Consider the following 10,687-nt stretch of genomic DNA (forward strand, 5'->3'; position numbering starts at 1 on the left):
TAAACTCCAAGATGTTAAAGGTCCATTGTCTATAATTATTATCCAAACAAAAGGCAAATCAGACAAGAAATAAAACCATGTGTACCATATTATACAACCATATTATACATAAACAGGATAGATAACAGACATTAGCTACCAAAACTTTTTCCTAATTTCTGTACCGTAATAATGTAATAGTCTGAGATGCCAACGAATTAATAAAGGTTTATATGATGATGATAATAAATAATGTCATTGTTAAAACATCATTTGTAACAACGATAGTTGAAGAAGAAGAAGAGGAAAAAGAAGAAGACGATGGCAAACTATGTATAGGTCAAATTTACAAAAGATTGTCCTCCAAAAGCACAAAACACTGATGTCAATGTATGTTGCATCATTAATATTACTAATAATATTTAAAGCATCAATAGGAAAAGATATAAAACAGTAGAACATTTGTTTTCTTTACATTATAATTATTAAGTGAAAATTAGGTAATTTTAAATATTAGTCCTTACTTTCACAAAAACTTAGTATTATGAACTAAAAACCTTCCTATATATAGTGATAATTAGACAAAAAAAGACACTTGAAATGCACCTTTAAAAAAAATTAAAGTGTGAAACTGCAGCTGAAGTGTTTGGGTGGAGTTGAGCAGTGTGCTCTCAATAAATCCTGTTTCAATTGTCAGGTTCCCTGAATCACACATCGTCACGCTGAAATTCAAACACATCCCATACAACAAATCATAATACCAATCTAAATGGTTCTTCTCCAAAAATGTGCTTGTGATTACCTGTGTGTATGAAATCAAAGGTCTCCAAACAGAAATAGAAAAGACATACATTCACATACCTGCTGTACAGCTGTGAGCAGCAGTCCAGCAGTTGTTTGCTGCTGGTTTTGTTGGTATTGTTAAACTCTGAGCTCAGAAGCTGTGAGCAGTCAGGAATATGCAGCACACCTAGATATGATAGTTTGTGTTAAAACAGCAAAAAGTATGCAAATAGGGCATATTTTACAAAAAGTTTTAAAAATTCCATTAAGGTTTTCAATTTTTAATTTAAAAAATGTTATACATTTCGGATGTTTTTAAGTCCCAATTTTAAATAATTACCAAGAAATGTGAGAATCTGAGAGTAAACCCTAAAAACTAAAAGCCTAAATGTAATTAAAGAATAACTTGGACTTTACTCAGATTCCTTCACAAGAGGTAGGAGTTACTGCTTGTTGTTTAAACATGTGCAAAGTTGTGAATGTCGCAATTTATCAGGAACCTTACCGCTGTGAGCAACATTACTTCAAGCAGAGAAGCAGAAATAAATCAGCAAGTTGCTGTTACATTTAATTTTATGATTCTAACTGGGAAACCTTAAAAGAGAAAATTACAGGATAAGGATTACATTTTAAAAGTAACACAATTAGATAGTTATTTGCGCTTGAACAATTTTCAAAATAGATTTTTTGCAGTACCACTAGGTGTCCCCCTGGTGCTACAGAAAATTCTCCCCAAATCTCCAAACAGTTGGACAAAAAAACGTTAAATGACACTGAAATGGAGCATCTTATAGTTATTTATCTAAGAACAAGCTGACAAACAAGGACTCTGGTTTAACAATGGTTTTGTTGGCGGCTTGAGGAACACATTTCTAAAGGTATTTTGTGCCTTTTTGCAGTGTATTTTCATCTAGCATTGGTCAAACACAATAGACTTCAACAAACGTTGAAGAAGAGTGAATTTTCTCTCTTAAAACACATCTTAATGTGACCCATACCATTTTTGCAGTAGGTTTAGGTCATCGCCCCCTGAAAGTTAGACTTCTGCCCCAGTCTCAAATTCGTTTTAGCCTGTAACAGGTTTTCTTAATATTGCCCTGAATTTAGCTCCTTTCATATTCACTTCAGATATGAAACACTCTATGAAATTTGACCTATTTAGTAGGGATGTCCCTATCAGTTAATGTATGTGATCAGGGTGCTGATGTCCTTTTTTAACTATCTGAGACCTGACTAGACTCATCTCCTAAAACCTGTGGTTAGTTGTCAGCTGCACCCATATTGTTGCCTGTTTTTTGTGTAGCTGCTCACTGCATGGAGAACAGCAGAACCTTCATTTAGTACATTTTATGACATTCAAAGCAAAGTGTTACATTTATGAAGCAGAAGAGCAACCTTTTTGGTAGATTTGTTTTGCACACATTTAAAAGGACTGGCCAATAAATATATGTGCCAAACTACAAACAAGTCATATCAATAAAAGAGTAAACATTATATAACTTTATATAAAAAGAAAATGTCATCAAGAGAAAGACATGAGTTAATTGAACAGTATAGCTCTAGGTTTCGAGTCAAATGTATCTTTAAAAACAAGCAATAAAGCTTTTCTCATTTTCGTGACACATTGTCAGAACATTATAGGAGACTTCCCAACCTACATAATTTAGATTTGTGTTGGGAACAAAAAATCTTTGTACATGACATCCTTGTCTACAATAAGGGTCTCATATTATCTTCTTAACTTTCTCTGTTTCTAGTAGAACACAGATAGCTAACTAGAAACTTTAGGTGCCGTTTTTAGGTGAACAGTAGTGCCTGATGTTATTGATTCAGCTGAAAACTAAAATAACAGAACCCAATCCCAAGTTCTAGCCAAACAGTTGCAATACAAGCTGTCATGAAACAAGCCGTGCTTCCAGCAATCAATGCTCTGAGGCCACATCTGGAAATATCTGATCGTCTGTTTAGAGCCATGACAGCTAAAAGAACAGTAGCCCACATTTTAGGAGAACCTCATGAGGAGAAATGCATCAAAACATTTCACAGCAGCAAATACAGGGCAATGGCATTCAAGCAGCCGAGAGAAATCAGCGCAACAGTTTGGAAGTATGGCTGAAATGGTTGCACTACCTCGTTTGGTTTCATAAGTAATAGCAGCTTAGTGATGATTTTAGCTATTTATTTATATCTAAGAACAGTTTAACACTCAGTCATATCAACTGCCAAGTAATTAAGTTAATTTCTAATTGTTGTTTCTGTATTTGGAGAAAACGTTTTTAACATGATGAAATTCTGGATAAAATGCACCACATATAAGCATATAAACAAAGATATGTGGAGAAAACATAGAAGTCAAGAACGAAATACCCCCTGTTATTAGGTACAAACTTACAAAAATAAGTATTTCCACATTTTTATTGTCATTTAAAATGAAATTACAAAATACAAACGTTTTTCCCACAGTGTACCGAATTTGTAACTCACTCACAGAGTGCTCCAATAGACATTCCCAGGGAAGCAAAGTTGAAAAATCCACTCAAAGCATATGTTGCAATTGCTTCAGAGTGGATCTATAAAAAGAAATAAAATAATCAGTTAAAAAAATTCAAGACTTATATAGATAAAATAGGCTTCAATTGATGTGCACTTTTAAATTGATGTACAGGGGTTAGACAATGAAACTGAAACACCTGTCATTTTAGTGTGGGAGGTTTCATGGCTAAATTGGACCAGCCTGGTAGCCAGTCTTCATTGATTGCACATTGCACCAGTAAGAGCAGAGTGTGAAGGTTCAATTAGCAGGGTAAGAGCACAGTTTTGCTCAAAATATTGAAATGCACACAACATTATGGGTGATATGCCAGAGTTCAAAGGAGGACAAATTGTTGGTGCACGTCTTGCTGGCGCATCTGTGACCAAAACAGCAAGTCTTTGGGATGTATCAAGAGCCACGGTATCCAGGGTAATGTCAGCATACCACCAAGAAGGACGAACCACATCCAACAGGATTAACTGTGGACGCAAGAGGAAGCTGTCTGAAAGGGATGTTCGGGTGCTAACCCGGATTGTATCCAAAAAACATAAAACCACGGCTGCCCAAATCCCGTCAGAATTAAATGTGCACCTCAACTCTCCTGTTTCCACCAGAACTGTCCGTCGGGAGCTCCACACGGTCAATATACACGGCCGGGCTGCTGTAGCCAAACCTTTGGTCACTCATGCCAATGCCAAACGTCGGTTTCAATGGTGCAAGGAGCGCAAATCTAGGGCTGTGGACAATGTGAAACATGGATTGTTCTCTGATGAGTCCACCTTTACTGTTTTCCCCACATCCGGGAGAGTTATTGTGTGGAGAAGCCCCAAAGAAGCGTACCACCCAGACTGTTGCATGCCCAGAGTGAAGCATGGGGGTGGACCAGTGATGGTTTGGGCTGCCATATCATGGCATTCCCTTGGCCCAATACTTGTGCTAGATGGACGCATCACTGCCAAGGACTACCGAACCATTCTTGAGGACCAAGTGCATCCAATGGTTCAAACATTGTATCCTGAAGGTGGTGCCGTGTATCAGGATGACAATGCACCAATACACACAGCAAGACTGGTGAAAGATTGGTTTGATGAACATGAAAGTGAAGTTGAACATCTCCCATGGCCTGCACAGTCACCAGATCTAAATATTATTGAGCCACTTTGGGGTGTTTTGGAGGAGCGAGTCAGGAAACGTTTTCCTCCATCAGTATCACGTAGTGACCTGGCCACTATCCTGCAAGAAGAATGGCTTAAAATACCTCTGACCACTGTGCGGGACTTGTATATGTCATTCCCAAGATGAATTGACGCTGTATTGGCCGCAAAAGGAGGCCCTACACCATACTAATAAATTATTGTGGTCTAAAACCAGGTGTTTCAGTTTCATTGTCCAACCCCTGTATATGCACCTGCAGTATGCTAATATGCTTTGTTTTCTGTTACATCAAGATTCCTTTATTAGCCTCATATGAGGAAATTTTGTTAGGTAACTCTGGACATTCAAAGAGGCACGCATGAGAAAGGTGATTTGAATGACCCTATTAAACACCAAGTATAAAACAAAGAATTTAGCCGCTATAATGGGCAACGTAAGGTTGGATGTATGAGAAGTGCAGTTTTCATAATGTCAAGTATGCGCATCTGCTGAGAGAGTAGTGCTTATGTCTGAGTGGGAAGGTGTGTACGTTCCAGATTAGCTCCGTGTTAAAAACTTTTTTTTTTTTTTTCGTTCATCCAGGTTGCAAACAACACATGAAAAATGTTTAATAACAATAATCATCTTTATTGGTCATTGCACATTACAACGAAATTTGTCCTCTACATTTAACCCATCCCTTATAGGGAGCAGTGGGCTGCCATTGTGCGGCACCTGGGGAGCATTCTAAGGGTCTTGCTCAGGGACCCAGAGTGGCAATCTGAGGGATACAAACCTGGCCCCTTGTGTCCCCTCCAGAACGCGAGCCTCCTGTTCTAACCACTAGGCCACCACAAACTTGTTGAGAAATGTCTTTTTGCCAATCAGCTCGGCAACGATGAAACTGTCCTCCCAGGAAACGCCCATCATGAAGGCCAGAGGCATGAAGACTTAGGAGCGGATGAGCTAAAAAGGCAGAGTGAGAGGAAACTTGTTGGTCCCTGTTGATGTATTTGCTGAAATGTCTGCATTTGTACTGCAGTCTGGTTACCGAGAAGCTGAGCTGTGGACAGTCAAACATCCCACCCAGCCAGGAAAGGCGATAATATTGGATATGATGTTTGCTACCACACCTACAGCACAAGATGCACCTTGGGACGCTGCTTCCACCATGTATTTATTCTCTCTGAGGAGACAAGTAATGCAGACATGGCCGTATTATTTCACTGATCCCTCTACTCAGTTTTGAAACATTCACTGCTGTACTTAGTTAAGTTAGAATGTTAAGGTAAAAATAGTCAAATCTCCTACACAGGAACCAAAAAAATATTACAATATTTCAGATTAAAAAAAGAAATTACACGCAATAATGCAAATACTGAAAAACAGTACTCATAAAAAACATTTGTAAGCTTCAGAGTAGTGTAGTGGATCCCTAATTTATCAATCTTTATTAGTTGCTGCAAATCAGTCTGACAAACATGTTTACATCTCATTACTGTTGTACATCTGTGTATTTATAGGTTATCAATATGGCCTTGCTTACCCTTTGATCAGTTTAAGTTCATGATTGGATTTTGAAATCTCCTTTTCAGGCCATAAAATCTTGGCAATGGCCAGGGAGGCTGGAGCGGACATTAATGTTGCTGTAAGCATGTGCATCTACCTAAGAATTAAGAAACAGGAAAAAAGACATAAACGTAGTGGTTCAAAACTGACCTCTGATCCAAAGTTTTTTATCTGAGGGTAAAGTTTTGTCGTGTGTCAACACGGTTTGTCAAGTCACATTTTAGGTATATTGAACCTATACAGCCTTAAATGAGGCATTCATCGCACACAGTCAAATATTGGCTGGTTAATATATATACTCTTCCAAATAACCCCTGGTGTTTCCTTGGGGTAAGCATGACTTTTTAAACATCTGAGAGTTGAAGAGGCAGCATTGAACATCTATCCTAACTAAAGCTTTTTACCACCTAATGAACACCCTTACACCACCAAGTTATCCTCAACCCAAGTGAAATAAACGCTCCCAAAATCGTGCCAGAAATGTTGGCAAAGCCTCCCGCCATCACAACGTGCATGTCTGAGACAGTTAGCTCTTTAATGTAGGGACAAATCAGGAGAGCCGCATCAGTCTGAAAGAGGCACAAAGAGAGACGTTGGGTTTAATGAAATCAGTAAAGTAATACAGCATCATGATACTGACTGCTGCTTAGAGCTACAGAGGATTACATTTGCAAGGAAAATGTTTCCAACTGCATCCATTGACTCTGCTGGGGGTGTTCCCATGAAAACCTGCATTATGAATCCAATCTAGAAACGAAAACAAATCAGACTGGCATAAAATAAATCTAAAAGAAATAATCAAACAGCAAAACATTACAATTAGATAAAGTAAATTCTAGTAAAACTGATATTGAATCATGTTAAATATGTTTAGTTTAAAGATGTAATATTTATTTTACCTTGCTGATGAGCCAGGGCATGAAGCCAAGATAGTAGAGGATGGAGATGACAGAGCTCAAAAATAACAAGTGTACCTGTGTGGAGATACATGTGCAACATTTCCTTTACATGAGCTCTAATGTCCTGGAGTTTGGTGTTGATCTTATTCCTAATATATCAGGAGCCTTCTAAAGTATCCAGCTTTTGTAATCAAAGGTGTCTGACTTGTTACAACATATTTATTTTGATTTATATATATATAAATACTTTTTTTCTAATCTTTTCTTAATTTGTTTGCACTTCGTTTACTCTTCTTCTATCAAAGTACACAAAACTACCCAGCTCTTATGTCAATGACGAATAAAACTTTATTGATGATTCAAAACTAGTTTAAACAATGAGAGCTTGTGTTCACGTTAATGTGATAATTTTACTGCGTCATACCCTGAAGGCAAAGAAGTGGACTATGTAACTATCCCCAAACACAAACTGAGATCCAGCATATGTGAATGACAGAAACATCTGCAAGGTGGACATTTTAAATAAGCAAAACATGTGTAATATGTTACATTGCAGTATCCAGAACCAGCCAGCATACCATGGCTACCAGTATAGAGGGATACATTATCCTGGATGGAGGGAGTGATAGGGGGGAGAAGGGGGGGGGCAATTGGGGGCAGTCATCATATCCCTCCATTATCCAATCCTGAACAAGGAAAAAGATTGTAACCAAGGAGATGACCAGCAGCCCCACAGCCCGCTAGAAGTTTAGGACACATGCTGCTACCACCATGGAAATGAAGCCTGAAACAAAATTGTAATTAGTAACCACCTTATTTATGATATTTATATCATACCACTTTAAAGCACTTTAACAGCAATGTAATACCTGAACAAAGTGCTGTACACTTTGGTCAGCTGGAACAAAAATATACTGCAGCACTCTGGAAATCAGTAACATTTTATTTATGTTGTATTAAATAAATGCCTTCTCCTCATTTATTTTGCTGCTGTACATCCATCAGCCAAGCAGACAGGACGGACTGCGGTTAATGTGAAGATGACTGGATAATATGAAAGAAACCACTCATCCTGATAATTCAGAGTCTTTGTATGGCCGTAATGGAGAAAAACTGTTCTGAGACCATCAATTAACAACTACGAGTGCAGAACACATTGAATTTCTTTGTTTTACCTATTCTGTTTACTGTTTTGGTTGTTTTTATTACTCGGTACAACTGCTACTTAATATACGCAAACAGTGCCCAGACACAAATATAGCTTATTTTCCTAATGTAAGAAAGCTTACTGACCTTCATTACAGCACAGCTTTCTTATGATGTTGTTATAGCATTTCACTCAGTTTGTGGACTGACCTTTGACTGGGCCATTGCAACAACTTAATTCTTTTGTTAAACTAATCTGTTTTAGATTAGCTGCTGTGTTTTGGGAAGATGACAGAGTTTGGGCCAAGCTTCAGCTGTCAGACAGATGGTCTCTTTTGACCATAGAATACTTTGGTCTGCAGGGGCCATTATGTCTGACTTGATCTTGCTCAACTGCTGATGTGCAGTGTTTGGTTTTCACCAAACATGGTGCTGTATTTTACAGTTGCACATTTATACTTTGGTACCATCTCTCCAAAGAAAACTGTTCAAGAAGTCTATTGGTTCATTTAAATGCAATGTTATAAAAGAAAGCCTGACTGCCTTATTCATTTTAAACAAAAGACTGGTTCTCCTGGCAATCATAAAAACGTTATTCTTCTACAGGCTTTTAAATTAGCTTCTCTTGAGCCTTAATTTTCATTTTCCTGACTATGGTCAACTTTTAAAAAGTAAATATATACCATGTTTTTCTAACACTGTCAGGATCTGTCATTTTGGGTTTTTGTTAGTTTATTACTTACTGGATTATTGTGTTCATGTGTTTTACATTTTCCTGTAGATCAGTTTTCCCTTAGTTTTGTTATTTAGTCTAGTTTTTGCTCAGTTCCTCATGTCCCTGTTTTCCTCCTGCTCATTAGTTTACCTGACACATTCCCTCAGCCTCCCTGCAGCCTGGTCCACACCTGTTACATGTTTCCTCTGATTACCTGCCTACCTGTCTCATTGGTCCACATTCCATATCCCTCAGTTTATAAGCTCTCTGGTTTTCATTGTTCCTCGCTGGTTCCTCCTGTAAACTACATGTCTACTCCCTTGTTATCCTCCCGAGTTGCACCTAGTGGTTTGTTTTCTGTTTGCCTCCTGAACTTGTGCTATTTGGATTACCTGCCAGCCTGCCTGCCTGCCTGCCTGCAAGTCCATGTACAATTTCAATAACCCTCAATGTTCTGCGCTCTGGTCCTACCTCCAAACCTATTACCGTGACAGACACAGCCTTTCTATTTTGCTTTGTGTGTATTTATTAGATAACGACAATGTGGAGTATTATGTGTGTTTTTGAAACATGATGTTAGATTTAAGTCATTACAAAACCTGATAAAGACCAGGGCCCATATTCAGAAAAAATCTTAAAACTAAAAGTAGCTCCTTGTGACGTCATTTTAGGAAACATCTTAAAATTTTTGGAATTCTAAAATGTTTCTTAGAATTTTACCTTTTTATTTAAGATTAATTTTTTTTTTTTAAGATAAAGGTTATTCACAGAGCACCTTAGGCCTTAAGACAGGTCCTAAAGAGAACAAATGTTAAGAGTAGTGAGGAGGATTTTTTGTGAGCCTAAGAGTGTCTTAAGCAGGAAAAATGGCAGAAAGTCAGAGAGAAAGGAGAAATATTCTCCGTACACCAGTGAATTAATAAAACATTAAACAGTCGAGTAAATGAACAAATAAACTTATAAGCCTCATACAATTATTATAATATAAGATAAAGTTTATCATCCCCGTAGGGGGAAATTAAATAGTTTCAGCAGGAGGACAGATTAAAGGTGCACCTCTAGTAAGGTAATATTAGGAAGGATAAAAACACAAAAACAATTATGAAAAACTGTCAATGAAAAGTGAACAAAATGTAGTATAGACAAAACTACAATATGGTAAAGATTTGTTTAAATATTTACAGACTTTCAAGAATAAAAACTTAGCAAAAATTGGAAAAACCAAAAAAACAAAATGTATATACATTAATACACTGTCTAGACAAGATAAAGTCCAATAATCTAAACATTATATCACATTCCAGGCTGGTGTGTGAAAGCAGAGGGAACAACCCACTGATCTGCTCTGGAATGCACTCCCGGTCTGTCTGTTTGTTCCCGCTGTGATGCCGTGACCAAATCTACCTTTCCAGACTCCTCTATCATCCTCCATCGGCAGGCTCTGCTCCTTTGTCCGGTTTGGTTTTCTCCACCTTTTTTTTTCTCCATTTTGTTTGGTTGTTTTGTCAAATAAAACCTCTTTATACAAGAAGGTAATCACAGTAAAATGCTGACAGACGAGTGTCCACATTAATATCAAATGAAGTAGGAAAACGACCAACACGGCGAGTGAACATGACAATAAGCAAATAAAAATAATGAAGAGTATGTAAATAAAATTTGATGCTGTGTGATAATTAATTTCATTTTGCAAAGTTTTGTCATCATAATTTACACCTTTCTGAGTCCGGTCCAAATTCTATCATTGGTTAATTTCTCTCCATTGATCACTAGGAGAGCATTTGTTTTTGGGTTTTTTGCAACAACCAATCACAGCTCTCAGAAGACAGATAGAGATTACATAAAGATTTTTCAATTTAGTTATGGAAAATGAATTAATTGTAGGTGCAAGTGTAGAAAATAATTGGATAAAACAAATGGAGAGGTGCA

General features: G+C 37.4%; 1 protein-coding gene across 1 annotated transcript; it reads right to left on the reverse strand.

Annotated features, from left to right (window-relative positions):
- Window positions 1-5,173: 5,173 nt before the first annotated feature.
- Window positions 5,174-7,511, reverse strand: LOC124878108 (solute carrier family 28 member 3-like). Its single transcript, XM_047381913.1, is given in 7 exon segments — window positions 5,174-5,395; window positions 5,481-5,615; window positions 5,976-6,095; window positions 6,428-6,567; window positions 6,665-6,745; window positions 6,898-6,972; window positions 7,322-7,511. Coding segments are annotated over 7 exon segments (702 nt in total). The 5' UTR covers window positions 7,433-7,511; the 3' UTR covers window positions 5,174-5,355.
- Window positions 7,512-10,687: the final 3,176 nt, after the last annotated feature.

Source organism: Girardinichthys multiradiatus, chromosome 12 (genome assembly GCF_021462225.1).
Source record: "Girardinichthys multiradiatus isolate DD_20200921_A chromosome 12, DD_fGirMul_XY1, whole genome shotgun sequence".
Lineage (NCBI taxonomy): Eukaryota > Metazoa > Chordata > Actinopteri > Cyprinodontiformes > Goodeidae > Girardinichthys > Girardinichthys multiradiatus.